We start from the raw sequence: 17865 nt of genomic DNA, 5'->3' as shown, positions 1-17865 counted from the left end.
TTAAAAATGGACCAAAAATTAAGAATCTACATACACAGTTAGATTTGGCATATCAAAGAACCCCAATTATTCAATTTTTGATGAAATCAAACAATATTTAATTTTGGACCTCGATTTGGGCCAACTTGAAAACTGGGCCAATAATCAAAAATCTAAGTACATTTTTAGATTCAGCATATCAAAGAACCCCAAGGTTTCAATTTTTGTTAAAATCAAACTAAGTTTAATTTTGGACCCTTTGGACCTTAATGTAGACCAATTTGAAAACGGGACCAAAAATTAAGAATCTACATACACAGTTAGATTCGGCATATTAAAGAACCCCAATTATTCAATTTTGATGAAATCAAACAAAGTTTAATTTTGGACCCTTTGGGCCCCTTTTTCCTTAACTGTTGGGACCAAAACTCCCAAAATCAATACTAACCTTCCTTTTATAGTCATAAACCTTGTGTTTAAATTTCATAGATTTCTATTTACTTATACTAACGCTATGGTGCGAAAACCAAGAAAAATGCTTATTTGGGTCCCTTTTTGGCCCCTAATTCCTAAACTGTTGGGACCTAAACTCCCAAAATCAATACCAACCTTCCTTTTGTGGTCATAAACATTGTGTTTAAATTTCATTGATTTCTATTTACTTTAACTAAAGTTATGGTGCAAAAACCAAGAATAATGCTTATTTGGGCCCTTTTTTGGCCCCTAATTCCTAAACTGTTGAAACCAAAACTCCCAAAATCAATACCAACCTTTCTTTTGTGGTCATAAACCTTGTGTCAAAATTTCATAGATTTCTATTAACTTGAACTAAAGTTATAGTGCGAAAACCAAGAAAATGCTTATTTGGGCCCTTTTTGGCCCCTAATTCCTAAAATGTTGAGACCAAAACTCCCAAAATCAATACCAGCCTTCCTTTTATGGTCATAAACCTTGTGTTAAAATTTCATAGATTTCTATTCACTTTTACTAAAGTTAGAGTGCGAAAACTAAAAGTATTCGGACGACGACGACGACGAAGCCAACGTGATAGCAATTTACGACGAAAATTTTTTCAAAATTTGCGGTCGTATAAAAATTCTTGCTATTGCACAATATTGTGCAATTAGATATTTCTTGCTTACTATTCTGGACAAAGAAAGATAACTCTAATTTAAAAAAAAATGCTATTTCACAATATTGTGCAATTAGATATTTCTTGCCATTACGCAATACTGTACAATTGAAAAGACTTGCTATTGCAAATACTTAATATAATAATTTTAGATCCTGATTTGGACCAACTTGAAAACTGGGCCCATAATCAAAAATCTAAGTACATGTTTGGATTCTGATCATTCAGCATATCAAAGAACCCCAAGAATTCAATTTTTAATGAAATCAAACTAAGTTTGATTGTGGACCCTGATTTGGACCAACTTGAAAACTGGGCTAATAATCAAAAAACTAAGTTCATTTTTAGATTCAGCATATCAAAGAACCCCAAGGATTCAATTTTTGTCAAAATCAAACTAAGTTTAATTTTGGACCCTTTGGACCTTAATGTAGACCAATTTGAAAACGGGACCAAAAATTAAGAATCTTCATACACAGTTAGATTCGGCATATCAAAGAACCCCAATTTTTCAATTTTTGATGAAATCAAACAAAGTTGAATTTACCCTTTGGGCCCCTTCTTCCTAAACTGTTAGGACCAAAACTTCCAAAATATATACCAACCTTCCTTTTATGGTCATAAACCTTGTGTTAAAATTTCATAGATTTCTATTTACTTAAACTAAAGTTATGGTGCGAAAACCAAAAAAAATGCTTATGTGAACCCCTTTTTGGCCCCTTATTCCTAAACTGTTATAACCAAAACTCCCAAAATCAATCCCAACCTTCCTTTTGTGGTCATAAACCTTGTGTCAAAATTTCATAGATTTCTATTTACTTTTACTAAAGTTACTGTGCGAAAAACAAGAAAATGCTTATTTGGGCCCTTTTTGGCCCCTAATTTCTAAACTGTTGGGATCAAAACTCCCAAAATCAATCCCAACCTTCCTTTTGTGGTCATAAACCTTGTGTCAAAATTTCATAGATTTCTATTTACTTTTACTAAAGTTACTGTGCGAAAAACAAGAAAATGCTTATTTGGGCCCTTTTTGGCCCCTAATTTCTAAACTGTTGGGACCAAAACTCCCAAAATCAATCCCAACCTTCCTTTTGTGGTCATAAACCTTGTGTTAAAATTTCATAGATTTCTATTCACTTTTACTTAAGATAGAGTGCGAAAACTTAAAGTATTCGGACGACGATGCAGATGACAACGCCAACGTGATAGCAATATACGACGAAAATTTTTCAAATTTTGCGGTCGTATAAAAAGATATTGTCAGTAAATTGAGAAAAACAAAATGTAGATTTAGAAAAAAATTAGTTGAATTTAAAAGAAATGAAATTTCTCAAAACAGTATCAAAGTAGATTTTTTGAAAATAAATACTTATAATATGAGGGGTTAGAGGTCACCAAACTTTGTAAGGGAGACTTAATTTCACTGCAAATACTTTGATTATTACACCACACCAGTTAAATGGCACTATACATTTTAAAAAAGGACATACATATACTTTTCATAAAATGATGCTTCCTTTCATCAATTACATATATTCCCTTCAAACATTCATATAAAGTGCATATAAATATAAAATCTAACAGAGCACAGAGAATGTTCCAGTTTACAACAACCAGACAGACATATAACTCATCTAGAATAACAAACTGTGTCTAACAGATTTGTAAATCACATGACAATCACATGACTTATTTACATCCAGATATCATTTCCTAACAATCTTTCCTTGTCTTTCTGTTTAAGTCTGGCTGCCTCTATAGACTGCATTGTAGGAACACCATGTGGAATACATAATAATCCTTGTTCATCATCCATTATTCTGTCAGCCTCAGCTGAAATTTAAATAATATTAGAATAAACTATACAACCTGTCAATTTCAGGTTGTCCTCTCATAAGCAAATGATTTCTCTCACAGTGTTTTTTTTGTTCCATAAGGAACTGGTCTAAAACTTATTGAAAATGAGGATGGAAAAGCACAATTTCTGTTTCTGGTCAGGTGATTAAGTATCTTTATGAAATGATATGATATGATATATGAAATACTGCTGACGTTGTCCCCTTGATATAAATCTAGAGTTTATTTATTTTCGGACTGGGCAAAAATGGAAAAAGCTGTATTGGTCCATGGGCTAATATTGGACTTCCAGATTCATTTTTCTTACGCCTAAGCTAACTTAACATTAGGACTTATCATTATGCATAGATAGATTTGTATTATATTTTCGAAAATTATAATCATAAAATTTAGTTGGTGTTCAGTGTTTTGTAACATCTTAAAATGGAAATATTTTACAGCTTTTTCGAATATGACTTTCAATTATTATCACTATTTCATTTCCATTATTCATTCAACAGAACCACGACTATTTAGGTCCAAGAGTAAAAATGTCTGATTTATTCTTCCCATCTCCTTCAATTTTGCTAGAATAAATGAATTTTACATGCATAAGATTAAGTACTTGGCAGAAAAATCAGAAGTTGCATCTGAGAATGTTCACAAAAATCCATCTTGAAAGTAAAAAGACAAGTTCAGATATTAATTTCTGTATCTTCTTCAAGGTACTTTTCTTATTTTGATTGAAATCAGAATCATTTAATAAAAGTGTTATGAATTGTCTGTTTCTATTTTGGCCCTAATATAGATTCTCAATTAGCTGTATTGGCCACAAACTCTTTTAGTCTCGGGTCTTATACAGCTAATTCTGAATCTATAACGGGGCCAATACAGAACTAACTAGTTAATAACACTATAATAATCTTACCTCTTAACCCTGAATCTATAACGGGGCCAATGCAGAAACAGACAGTTAATAACGCTATAATAATATTACCTCTGATTCTTTCTATCTTTGAGTAATATGCCATATCATACTGATAAGCTACAAGGAAGGTCAAAGGCAAGATGGGAGCTAATGGTGCTTTAGACTGCATCTTTGCTGCTCTGTAAAAATAATCAATTTAAAAGAATGTTGGTTCACATAATGTTCTCACATAGGTTATATACACTATGAGCCTTTACAAAGTAAATGTATCTAACATATATAAAAGTGTTAAGTTATCAGATACAGACAAACTTAGTATATGAGAGCTATAAACTCAAAATAATATAAGCTTACTTATAGTTAAAGAAGGACAGCATATATAAATTAATTTGGTTTTTCCTTATATTGACACCCCTATATGATCAGTTTTACTTTCTTTTACCAGTATATTCATTTACACTAATATATCATGTATGTGCATGTGTGCACTTAAACTAAGATATATAAACTTAAGTGTATCAAATACCAAAGCATCTAAACATGTATGTATCCAAAACCAACTAAACTTTTAATATAATACCCCAAAATTTCGTTTTTAATCAAAACTCAAATAAAATGCAAAATAAGTTTATCTGTTTTAGCAACTTCCATGTTTACATGTACAACAACAGTAGGCCTCACACTGACTTGTCTGAAAAAATTACACCAAAAGAACATTTTATTAGTATGGCCTGATGATTTAGTCGTGTATAGAAAACGTAAAACAAATAACTTTTCCCCCCAATTGATCTTACTTGACAGAGCACCAGATGTCCTGCCACAGAGTAAGTAACCTGTCTAAATATTAGATATGCAGGCGTCAAAAGATTGGTAATTTGAAAATAGTCTTTTGTGAAAAACAGCAGCAATACTATATAGCCTGCTTCTGTACTCTATATGGTCACCATACTCTTTCTTTACTTGTATCTTTCTAAAAAATCGTTACAGAAAACCACAGCATAATATTACTGAATCCACCTGTTTGGTGTTCATAATCTAGAGAACTATGAGTAATCTCATTGTTCTTATATCAAAAGGAAAATAATGTTATGTCATTGGTTGAATTTCTATTGTTTATCACGTTTTAAACCAATTACAATGTCTAAGTGTACGCTTTTGGAAATATTTCCCCCCAGCATGCATTAAAATTTTGAACAGCGAATTGGTTGCTTATAAAGCTTACATACTAAATATTTATTACTTACCCAACAATCATTGCAGGTGTTGCTACTGCATAGAAAGAAGCACACCACAAAAACATATCCCTAGCTCCAGCTATCTGCATGGCCATCATTCTTTCTCTCATCTGGTTCTGCATGTGTATTTGTCTTTCCATCTGAAGTATTAAACCAGAACTTTGTATCATATTATACCAAACTGTAAGTCACCATGATTCAACAGGTACTTTTAGATGGTAAAAAATAAAAGATCACTCTTAGCAATCTTATTTTTATTTATTTCCCTGAATCTTAAATTAAGAAAATGGCTATAAATATGATAAAAGACTGATTTGGTGAATGTTATTTACTATACATATTTATATCCCGATTTAAAAAAAGGGGATATACTGTTTTCCCTCTGTCTGTCTCTCTACATCCACCCATCTGGGTATAAAAAAAGAAGGAAATAATGGAGAAAATGTGCAGAATAAATGCCTAAAAAATTAAGAATAGAGTAAAATCAGTCAATAAGAATAGAGAAAAATGGGTAATATTAAATTGAAGAATACAAAATTGAAGGACCACCTACTCTTTATACCTTCATCTACATGTATACATATCTTATAAAAATTGTTTCCATCCTATGATTGAAGTTAGTCTCTACAAAATATTTTTTTCAGAGTTATCCCCTCAATAACTCACAAATCAGTTATCCCATGGAAAAAATGTACACAGTTACGAAACAGCTTAACACAAGATGAGTTAGAATTTTAAAATACATACATGTACATGTATCACAATAGTCTATCAAAAAGTGTTTGCCCTCAATAATGTGGTAAGTAATTTCTTCAGAATACTTTGGGATTGGTTCAACAAGCACAAAACCAAAGTTTGCTTTAATAGTTGGTCTCATTGGGGTCTAAGCGTGACACAGGATTGCTGATTTTTTGTAAGCTTGACACGTGAAAGTCGAATTATTATGCTGTGAAAATGGGTAATGAAGTCCAGTGGACCCGAGAAATTATAAAAAATTGAGAATTGCATACATAGAGAAAGCGGGGTTATAGGAATCTGAAAAAACAGTAACGGGATCCGGGATCAGAAGCCCCTAAATGAGACCCACTTAATATTGCTACTACATGGACATGAACATGTACTTAAAGTATGTATCCTTGAGTATTGTGTCAAGTCAAAACAATATTGGTTGACCACAGAACATACTGAAGACACCCAACAAGAAAATCAATAATCAAATGAACATTGTTTAAATTAGCATTTTTGTATAAACATGATGTTACAGAATAAACCCAATATACATGTGTGCATGGTGTAGTTGTGTTGTTTGCAGTTTCAAAATTATTTGCTTTTGTTACTTGAAACACGCAAGAAAAGCTTGCCTAGCTTAATGTTTCCAACTCAAAGCTCAATGAATTCAAATATAATTCATGAGTCTAGGTTTTTAATTTATTACCGTTAATCTTTGTGTCTCCAACATGAATTCTTGCTGCTTTTTCATATTGTCATCCATTGCTTTTCCAATCACAGATCCCATATTGAAACAATATTCTACAAAAATACAAATATAAAAATGTTATCTGAATTGTGCAAACTTATCACTTTAGGCAGATCCAGGGGGGTGGGGTGTGGGGGCTGCCCCCCTCTTTTTGTGGGAAAAATTTGGTTGATTATATAGGGAATCACTGAAGCATGACTTGAGCGGCCCACCCTTAGGTCAGTCAGTGGGCCCCTCCTTACAAAAAGTTCTGGATCTTATGCTGAACACTGTCATTTATTGGTCAAGGTTCATGATTATAATGTTTAGGTATTATGGATGTATTATATTAGTTTATAAGTCATGTATTAAAGTTCTTGTCTAATTAAACTCTGGTATCAACATGATAAAAAAAAAAATATAAACTATCTTTTTCAGACACAAGAGTCTAAATAATTATAAAACATAATATAAGGCTGATAAAAATGTCTAAAATAAATACTGACAGCTACATATATGATATGCTAGCCAAAATAAAGCTTCTGATGGAAAACTGTTTAATTTTGTGAAATTAAAGCAAAATTTTGGTTATGAAAATTATCTTTCTTTAATTAAGGACTTTGATTTTAGAAGATCTATATGCAAATTACGTATTTCTGCTCATAAGCTTCAAATTGAAGTTGGACGTTTTTCAAATATTCCACGAAATGAAAGAATTTGCAAAAAATGCTCCTCTGGCTGTATTGAAGATGAAATCCATTTTTGAAGATTTTAAATCAGATAGAGATGCTCTCTTTGACTTTGTTTGCCAAAGAATTCCAATTTTTCTATACTTGATAATCAGCATAAATTTATTTATTAAGACAATCAGGTCCTTAAGGCTGTTGGTAAATTTTTTAAAGTGAATATGAGTTAGTAATTGTATTGTTACTGTATGTAAAAAGTGTTTGTATCTATGTATCTATGCAAATCAATATTCCTTTTACTTATTCATGTATGCTCTGTATGCCCCTTGTGGACCCTTAATTGGAAATAAAATATGTTCCGTTCTATATGCAATTATCTTTTTTAACAATGTTACATACTTTCAATTTGGTAAATCCCTTCATCCACATTCACCTACTGACAACTAGCAGTTTATACCACATGCTTTACTTGCATGTATTTTATTATACATGTTACTTTTATGAACCCTTATAAATACTTGTTGTGATTATAGTATGCTGCCCTTTTAAAAAGTTAAATAGCAACACTTTTTTTAGGGTAGTAATGGGGGTACCTTCATGACGTATAGCAGTAAAAACTTTGCCAAATGACGTTAACGGTAATTTTTAGTGCATGACGATAAAATATACAATTTCTTTCAGATGATAAAAAATCAGCTGAATTTGATGAATCACGCTATTTTTTCCCAAAAATTGACTGTAAGGATAATTATTTGAGACATCTGACGAATCACAATAAGGATATTTTGAGGAATCACAGTAAAATTTTAACATGTCAAGCTAAAGGTAGTCGAAAATTACCGTTTGATGCCTGACATACATAATGGGCATACACCTTATTGCTATTTGTCCGCCATTACTGGATATCGCACAGGTTCACGTAATATTTTGACATCATGGAACAAAATATCTGACTCCACGATGGAAAAGTGATTGTTGAATGCGTCAAAAGTTCAGACCCCCAGGTCAGTCGGGATTAGCAATAAGGTGTATTACCACCCTCATATTTAGCATGATTAAAGTCAGTTAGAAGTAAGGCATCAATATGACATGCAGTTAGTAGGAAGTTATGGTGTTTTTCAGCTTTGAATACTGCGAGAACAGAATAGATAACAATCAAAAACAAAAGAACTAGGACATCAACTACAAGAAAAACATTCAGCTTTTGGCTATACGCTGACGGGATACACCCAGGACCACTTCTAGCTAAAGTCTGGCTAATGAAAATAACAAAACATGCATTAATCAACTGTTGGAAACAAGATCAGTAAGGATTACCCTTGCTATATCTATTAAACATAAACTATAACCAATCCAATCAGTAAGGATATCCCTTGCTACATCGGACCGCCACCTCAAGACAAAATCACGGCTTTAGATCTGGATACTCCTGTGAGACCCAACTTGCCATTACAATCAATGATATGATCCAATCCTACGATAAAGGAAACCAAGAAGATATTGCGATTCTGGATTTTTCAAAAGCATTTGACGCAGTACCTCATGATAGACTCTTGCACACAATAAACCAATATGGAATTAGAGGAAATATCCACAAATGGCTAACTTCATTCCTAACGGAAAGAAAAATGCGAGTCCAACTTGATGGAGAAAACTCAAGAAATGCTTCAGTTGAATCCGGAGTCCCCCAAGGAACGGTACTAGGACCCATCCTCTTCCTGTGTCGCATAAATGATCTCCCAGAGGCAGTAAACTCATCAGTCCGACTATTTGCAGACGACTGTTTGCTTTACCGGGAAATCAAAAACCAAAATGACCATAACAAACTACAAGAGGATCTCAAATCACTAGAAAAATGGGCCGAAGACTGGGGTATGCGCTTCAACGCCAAAAAATGTTATATGCTTAGCCTGAAAAGTAAAAGTCAGCGATTTTACAGCAAGCGTGACTAATTGTGCGCAGACCAACCGGTCACACAATAGCCGAAATGAATCTGTGACCTACCCATCCTAATTTCAAAAGTGGGAAATACAGATTCAGACAGATAGATGCCTTCACAAATAGATCAAAGTGAAAGGTCAAAAGGTGGATCTTAGTGGTTTTGGGGCCAAGAGATAACACCAGGATATGCAGGGTATTATCCTTGTTTTGTCAATAAGGTAATTGCATATCATAGGGTTTGCTTTATCTGATACACCGAAATTGAACTTTGCAATATTCTAAATAAGCATGACAACATACAGAAAATAACCTTGCAATTACCACAACTTGGTTCTCAGTATTTCATCAAAATATTACACTCGGGACATACTTTGAGTTATCATAGATAAATAATCGACCAGTAACGAGAAGTTCCGAATGTATGCTCAACGGAAGTAAACAAAGCAGTTTGTTGCAATTTTGCATAAATCCTTGTCTCTTGCATCTAACAATTCATACCAACAGTAAATCATCACCATAACAGCAATGTGAAATTTAAATTGAACATGTCTAAAAAGAACCATAAACCTCCATAGAAATATTCCTGCAAACGAAGTAACAACATGGAATTCTCAAATTTCTGTGTCACTCAGTTCATAGGTATCTAGAAAATTCATCAGTTATTTACATGTAGTAAATATGACTAAGCATTTATTTCATTTAACAATATAATATATAATAAAGTTCTAACTTTTAGATAATTGATTCACAGATATAATGATGGATATTTTTCGAACTATAAAATTCTTCTTCCTCTTTGAACTTTCAATGAACATAAAACTATAGATTTAAGAAGATATGGTCTGAGTGCCAATGAGACAACTCTCCATTCAAGTCACAATTTGAAAATTAAACCATTATAGGCCGAAGTACAGCCTTCAACACAGAGCCTTAGCTCACACTGAAGTTGAACAACCATATTTCAATACACCTGGTCGCTATTCCCCGCTGACCTGAAAATCTGTCCCGCTTAAACTATTGATGCCATTCAACAATCACATTTCCATTGTGGCGTCAGATATTTTGTATTATGATGTCAAAATTTTATGAGAACCTGTGTGATGACCAGTAATCATAATGGCGGACAAAAAGTGATAAGGACTGTATAGTTATCAAAAGTACCAGGATTATAATTTTATACGCCAGACGCGCGTTTCGTCTACATAAGACTCATCAGTGACGCTCAAATCAAAATAGACCTTGCTATTTGTGAATCTGTGTCATGATGACATACTTGAACAATCAAAAGTTTGTTATACTGCAAGTACCCGGTACATTGTATCTCTAATTAGAACAATTAAATGTAAAGTCGTTGTACTGAAATAAAACATAACAGTATTGGTTTTGAAATATGCTCTTTTCATGTTTAATGCAGCAAATTGACAAAATTTCACGAAATCATGACTTTTCGGCTTAGATATATACCATAGAGCAAGCACCATTAGTGATTATGTGTTAATTTTCTCCTATCAAGAATAATTTGGGCTGCAATTGTGCTCTATTTCAATAAATATATCCAAAATGTGTTTGTAATTGATTGTTTAATGATATAAATAATCGATTAATTTTGTCTTCAAAGTTTGGCAAAATATTTACATACATTGTATTCTGAATATTTTCTTTTGAAGGTGAAATAACTTGATTATTAATAACAATCATGTAAGTTTTAGTTATTGTGAAGTAACAATGGTTAAGGAAGCCCAAAAATGTTTGATGAAATCAGAATTTTATAATCTGTATTTTGCAATAAGCCAATAAACAACAATTTGTGGGACATCTATCTGCATAAATCTGTTTAAAAGGACTTTACAGATCCACTCTATCATCATGACCAGCTATATATTTTGCATGTACATGTAGCTCTGATTATAATGAGTACCTGATATCATTATTTGTAAATCTCCTATCATGACTTTTTTAGTTAATTAATAATATGATACATGTACATGCTTTAACATTAAATTATCTTTATTTTTTCAGTGACATATATATGTATTGCAGCTGGCAAATTTGCCTCTGAAGTGGTTGTCTCAGTTACAGAAACACAAACCAACCAAGTGACCTTGATGATAAAAAAGCCTGGTGAGCCAAACCAGCCACTGAACTTACCATGCCGTTTCTGTTATGTTCAAATAGTGACTAAAGAACAAAAATGTGTAGATCAGACAGATTTTTTAGGACATACAAATATTACCATCCTACATTTACAACCAGACACAAATTATAATGTATTTGTAGAATGCGGTGATGTTCTATCATCGAATAAACTTCAATTCAAAACAGGTAATGATTACATGTATGTATATTGTGCTACACATTTGAAAAGACAAAACCATACTTATTAATCAGACAGGCTATTTATATTTCCTTGAAGATATTTTTTTCACTGCACATGTACTGTATTTAAAATTTAAAAAGATCTTTTTTAATTGCAGCTTGTGAGATTGTTACATTGAACTAGATTGTGCTAATTGCACAGACATAATTGATATTTGGTATGCCTTTAGATGTAAATATGTTTATATTATGAGATAACAGGCAAGACACATTCTTGGAAGCCTCACACATTTAGTTATTGGAATATAAAAAGAAGATGTGGTATATTTGCCAACGAGAAAACTAAGGGCATAATTTATGTACAAAATAATGAATGAAAAACAAATATATAATACAGCAACAAACAACAACTACTGAATTGCTGGTTCCTGACTAAGACAGGCACATACAGAATGTAGTCTGCACACATATTAATAGAAAATCCTCAGAATAAGAATGACATATTTTTATTTATCAGAAATCCAACAAGGCAGTACTACATCCTCTGGACCGGAGGTTGTATATAAAGAAAGTCAGTTGTTCTCAGCGACAACATTAGATGTAGTTCTTGGTGTTTTGTTTGGAGTTGTTGCCCTTTGTATTTTGGCTGTTACATCATTATATTTGTACAGACGACACCAAAGAAGAAGGAGGTTACAAAACTTTCTCAGGTAAGTGTATATATATCACTCTGTACAGGTTTTGTCAAGGAAGACAATATTACAATAGTTTTTCAGGTTAGATAATTTGTATATATTAACCAATGTAGCATTCATTACCTTTTATAAATTATTAAGATACAATGTAACAGTTTTGACAGTCACACCAAACCAAAGGTTGAATACATATTTTTCTGTTCTACTAATTGAGAAATGATATTATTACTGTTTCATTCCACTGAACTCTTAAAAGTTTACTGTAGTATCTTGTACTCCTGATAGTACTAACAGATAGATAAAGGTAACTGGTTGTCTTTTTGATAGTTAATAGATTTTAAACTTTTAACTATGATAACCCAAATGGTATGCTGATAAAGTCTAATTTCCTATAGAAAAGTGCGAACATTCTGTACAAGAGTTTTCTAACCATCTCAGTAAGGCTAGAAAACTGTCATTTATTTTAATTTTCTGTCTTAGGTAGTTGCTGTCACAGAGCTAATAACATATGTTAATGAAGGATTGTTGAAATTGTTGGATGGCAATTTATTTATCATAGGTGTCAAAATAATATGAATTTTGAAAATGAGTATTTATCTTGCAGGACTCCACATACAGATCCATTTGAGAGTTTACAAGATTATGTTGAAGGAGATACTGGTAGTCAATTCATGTAGTTGAATAGAATTCTAATGAAATCTTGTGACATACTACACTTGGACTTTGTCTTGTGAGAGACAGAACTGCAGAATCATCACTATATTGACAGATAGGAGTTAACTTATATTTGAGCATAATTTGAACAATATCAAAATGTGATATATATTCTTCATTTGAATATGTCGGTTTTACATTCAATTATGTAGAAATTTGAATTATTATTTAAATTTTAAGGAAAATATATTTTGTATTTCAATATGATTAAAACCTCAAATAAGCCAAAAAAAATATTTTTGTACATTCAATGAACACAGTGCAGGGTTTGGTAAAATTCAATATTAAAGTCATATTATAGGTTACATGTTATAGCAAACATTATGTTATTGTATTTTTGTTGTTGATGTGTTTGTATTTTGGTATCTAATACCAATGGAAATAGCCCCTATTTTAATTTTGGTGAAAATTTGCATTTTGTTTGATTGTTTTGGTGTCATAAAAAGAATGCAAATATGCTTCTGTTCCTATCAACATCTTGTGATTAGTGTTGTCAACGGTTAACCAGTTAAACGGTCGAATGACCGAATACCGAATACCAAAAACGCTAACCGGTTAACCAGACTTTTTTCAATTTCGATAGATTTGATATAAGTTTGTGTTGAAAATTAAATCATTAAATAGTTATGTTTTATTTAAAAATTGTCGTGGTGGTAATTAGTTTGACAGATCAATTGTCCAGTATATTGATTGCTATTGTTAATCCTTAAAACATAAAATTAATTAAAGTTCGGGTTAGGATCTTTAAGAAACATAATATTAAAGTAAACATATTTTTTTAACCAAAACTTTAAATCAGTAATGAGATTTAATTTTACTAATTACTTCATTATTTTGTTTTCGATCTGATATTGTGTAAACCTACATTAATTGTGCCACCTCCGTAGTGCAAGGGTTAGTCTTTCTTTAAATTCATAAATTGTGAAACGTAAACCAATGTGAATGTATTAAATGTATATGCGATAGTACCAGTAACACGCTTAAAGAAAAAAAAGAAACACAGTGAAGAAACAGGTCGTACAGCATGTACAATGAACCTATAGTTGTTAATTTCTGTGTCATGTTGGTCTCTTGTGAAGATTTGTCGCATCGGCAATCAAACCACATCTTCTTTTTTATAATTAATCATTTCAAATTGAAACACACCCCATTAGTTTCGGAGACAACAAGAGAAAAGGAAAGAATAATGGGTTTCAGACAAATGACATATTCAATTCTACGAGATTTTTGTTTTTGATTTTTCTGTCTGAAGTTGGTACAAATGCTATAGTTGCTACTTTGTATTTGATTATTAAAAGTCAAACTTCGCCAGGAATCCTCACAGACAAGCCTTATAATGCTTAAGGAAAAACTTAAATTCTAAAAGCGTATTCATGACTTGGATGAAAGGTTGTCAAATTTACACTCATACCACATCTTATATCTATGTGTAGGGTTCTATTGATAATGCTTTCAAACACCAACTTAAATTACCGGTTAATCGGTCGAATGATTATCCGAGTAACCGGTTAGGCAAAAGTGTACGATTTGACAACACTACTTGTGATAAAAGCCAAATCCTAGAAATAAGGCCAGTATTTGGGCCTTATCGAAGCTACTTATTTATATTTCGAACTATTTTTATATGCATTTTAAATTGCCACTGGATGTTAAGAAAGCAAATAAATCAATCAAATTATGTTATACAGGGAAAAAAGTCAAGTACACATCTCCTTCTCAACCAATGGAATTTAAGGAAACTAAGATTTTCAGGACTTAGGGGCATTGCTAATCTTACTTATTATTTTTAGATAAGAATTATTTTTATTTGGGGTTTTCCTTTGCAAAACACTTTGGTTCTTTTATTCAATTTATGCTTTAAAAAGCAATTACAGGGGTTTTCTAATTAGTACATGAAAGTTGCCATCATGTTAATATGAGTTTACAAATACATTTGTAAAGAGATTTAGACAATGTTTTCCTAAACTAGATATACCTTCTGGGTTTTTTTCAGTTGTACTTTTTATGATTCATCCTTTTCTCATCTTAGAATCTCTTCAAAATGATTCTCAAGAGGTTGAAATCTTTTGCATTAGACTTTTTTTTTTCATCTGAATTGTTTCAATCCTTTATTGTCGGTTTCCTTCATTATTTACATACAAATAGTTATCAGAAAATTAATGAATCTTTAGTTTTACATTAGTTCCATCAGTGGTGCATAAACTATAAAACTGGAAAACCAATTATATGTCAGTGTAAAATCATTTAAATCTTTCAAAAAATGAAATTATAATTCCTTTAAGGTCAAAAGGTATTTAAAAGACTTTTTGACTTCTATTGGATTATTATTGTTCAGAGGCCAGTCAGACCATATATCAAAATTCAACGAATAACTTGTGATTAATCATGGTTGGCTTACATGAAATAATGTTTCCAAATTATACACCAATTTTGCTTAAAGCATGTAATCACAAATTATATTATAATGTATTAGTTTAAACCATACAAATGATGATAAGCTTTAATTTATAACAAAATGTTAATATGTAACCAGAAAAACATGAGAGCTTTGATAATTATGTTTCATTTTTATAGAATCATATTATCTACTCACATATCATTGATTTCGTTATCAAGTAACCAGGTTGCTGTATTATAAAATGCTTGCTTTTTTGTAAACTGACAAACAGTGTTTAACACATAAGTGAAATCAGTTAGACTTGTATTGAATGTGATGAGACCAATCAATTCCTGTTATTATTTTAAAGGGAAAATATATAAAATTTCTTGGCTGAAAAATTTAGCGCCTCCATCTCCTACGTAAAATAAGAGGTAAAGATCTATATGTAAGGAAATTTTAAGATGTATCAGACAGTCCAAATTGAGTTATTGCCCCTGAACTAAAGTAATTTCTCAGTTTTTGGTTGAAATCTTGAAAACATTATAGATCAAACTTATTTTTTTACACACTTAGTTCAATGCTTTAGTAACTGTGTTGACAAATTAATTTTATTGTCATCTTTTGGTTGTTGGAATACTGATTTTAATTTTTTAATTTAATTTAACTAATTGCATTATGTAGTACATTTCGTAATATAAAAAAAATCTTTATTTTAATTTTATCTGATTTATTGTACAATTTATATGTTATGTATTTTAATAAAAATATACATTTGTATTCTTTTGTCATGGGAAGATATGTTTATAAAATTGGACTCGTAGCAACAGTTTTACAGAGCCATCAAATTTGTTGATTTGACTCAATGCCTCAACTTAAAAGAGCCATAATTAACATTACTTGATTCATAGCCAGTTTTTTAGAGCAATGGTTGAGTGACTTGTCTCGTTGTCACATTATTAAAAAAGCAATTATTAGCTTAACTTGACTTCTGGCCAGTTTTACAGAGCAATCATTAGCTTAACTTGACTTCTGGCCACTTTTACATAGCAATCATTAGCTTTAATTGACTTCTGGTCAGTTTTACAGAGCAATCATTAGCTTTACTTGACTTCTGGCCAGTTTTACATAGCAATCATTAGCTTTACTTGACTTCTGGTCAGTTTTACAGAGCAATCATTAGCTTTACTTGACTTCTGGCCAGTTTTACAGAGCAATCATTAACTTAACTTGACTTCTGGCCACTTTTACATAGCAATCATTAGCTTTACTTGACTTCTGGTCAGTTTTACAGAGCAATCATTAGCTTTACTTAACTTATGGCAATCATACACTTGACACATATATTCCACATTTTACAGAGCAATCATAAACTTGACATATGTCCAGTTTTAAAGAGCAATCATAAACTTGACATGGCCACAGTTTTACAGAGAAATCATAAACTTAACACATGTCCACAGTTTTACAGGGCAATCATAAACTTGACACATATCCACAGTTTTATAGAGCAATCATAAATTTGACACATGCCCAGTTTTACAGAGCAATCATAAACTTGACACATGTACACAGTTTTACAGGGAAATCATAAACTTGACACATGGACACAGTTTTACAGAGCAATCATAAACTTGACACATGTCCAAAGTTTTACAGAGCAATCATAAACTTGACACATGTACACAGTTTTACAGGGCAATCATAAACTTGACACATGACCACAGTTTTACAGAGCAATCATAAACTTGACACATGTCCACATTTTTACAGAGCAATCATAAACTTGACACATGTCCACAATTTTACAAAGCAATCATACACTTGACACATATATTCCACATTTTACAGAGCAATCATAAACTTGACATATGTCCAGTTTTACAGAGCAATCATAAACTTGACATGGCCACAGTTTTACAGAGAAATCATTAACTTAACACATGTCCACAGTTTTACAGAGCAATCATAAACTTGACACATGTCCACAGTTTTACAGAGCAATCATAAACTTGACACATGGCCACAGTTTTACAGAGCAATCATAAACTTGACACATGTCCACAGTTTAACAGAGCAATAACAAACTTGGCAGATGTCCACAGTTTTACAGAGCAATCATAAGCTAGCTTAACTTGCTCAAGGCCATATTTTTACAGAGCAATCATAAACTTGACACATGGCCACAGTTTTACAGAGCAATGATAAGATTTACTTGACTCTTGGACACATTTTTACAGATTAGCTTTACTTTTAACTCGAGGCCAGTTTTACAGAGCAAAACACTTTATCAGTTTTATATGCTTAACTTGACAGTTTAACAAATCCCATGATTATAAGCTTCCAAGGCGCGCAGTTTACTAAAGGAAATCATCAGTACATAGGATCAGACCCTGACTTTGTACGAAAAAAAATCAAATAAGGACACCAACGCCATCTGCATTATAGGTTATTTCTATGCTGCCAGCTCCCTACTCATTTTTGACTATTTTTTTGGGTGGGTAATAAGCGTGTTTTGTTTTGCTTTTTCTTAACTTTAGTCTTATAGTTGTTTTGTCCTAGTTTCACTC

At 31.9% G+C, this 17865-nt stretch overlaps 2 protein-coding genes across 4 annotated transcripts; one reads left to right on the top strand and one right to left on the bottom strand.

The window, feature by feature from the left end:
• Positions 1-1056: 1056 nt before the first annotated feature.
• LOC134695832 (plasminogen receptor (KT)-like) lies at positions 1057-9604 on the bottom strand. Of its 3 annotated transcripts, none has more exons than XM_063557274.1 (5): positions 9515-9604; positions 6546-6640; positions 5120-5250; positions 3945-4054; positions 1057-2944 (listed from the first exon to the last, which is right to left on the bottom strand). In XM_063557274.1, exons 2-5 carry the CDS (start codon positions 6624-6626, stop codon positions 2805-2807), a joined length of 462 nt encoding a protein of 153 aa, XP_063413344.1. In that variant the 5' UTR covers positions 6627-6640; positions 9515-9604; the 3' UTR covers positions 1057-2804. The 3 variants fall into 3 exon arrangements, with proteins under 3 accessions (XP_063413344.1, XP_063413336.1, XP_063413353.1); XM_063557266.1 differs by having other exon boundaries at positions 9504-9580; XM_063557283.1 differs by having other exon boundaries at positions 1058-2944; positions 9494-9582.
• A 5-nt stretch (positions 9605-9609) lies between these two features.
• On the top strand, positions 9610-16075 carry LOC134695824 (uncharacterized). The gene is made up of 4 exons (XM_063557254.1): positions 9610-9832; positions 11213-11515; positions 12027-12219; positions 12809-16075. The coding sequence occupies exons 1-4, from the start codon at positions 9796-9798 to the stop codon at positions 12879-12881; spliced, it is 606 nt and encodes a 201-aa protein (XP_063413324.1). The 5' UTR covers positions 9610-9795; the 3' UTR covers positions 12882-16075.
• The last annotated feature ends 1790 nt before the right edge of the window (positions 16076-17865 follow it).

The sequence above is a fragment of the Mytilus trossulus genome, chromosome 1 (assembly GCF_036588685.1).
Source record: "Mytilus trossulus isolate FHL-02 chromosome 1, PNRI_Mtr1.1.1.hap1, whole genome shotgun sequence".
Lineage (NCBI taxonomy): Eukaryota > Metazoa > Mollusca > Bivalvia > Mytilida > Mytilidae > Mytilus > Mytilus trossulus.
Note: the sequence above shows the minus strand (reverse complement) of the source record. Positions and strands in the feature narration are given on the sequence as shown.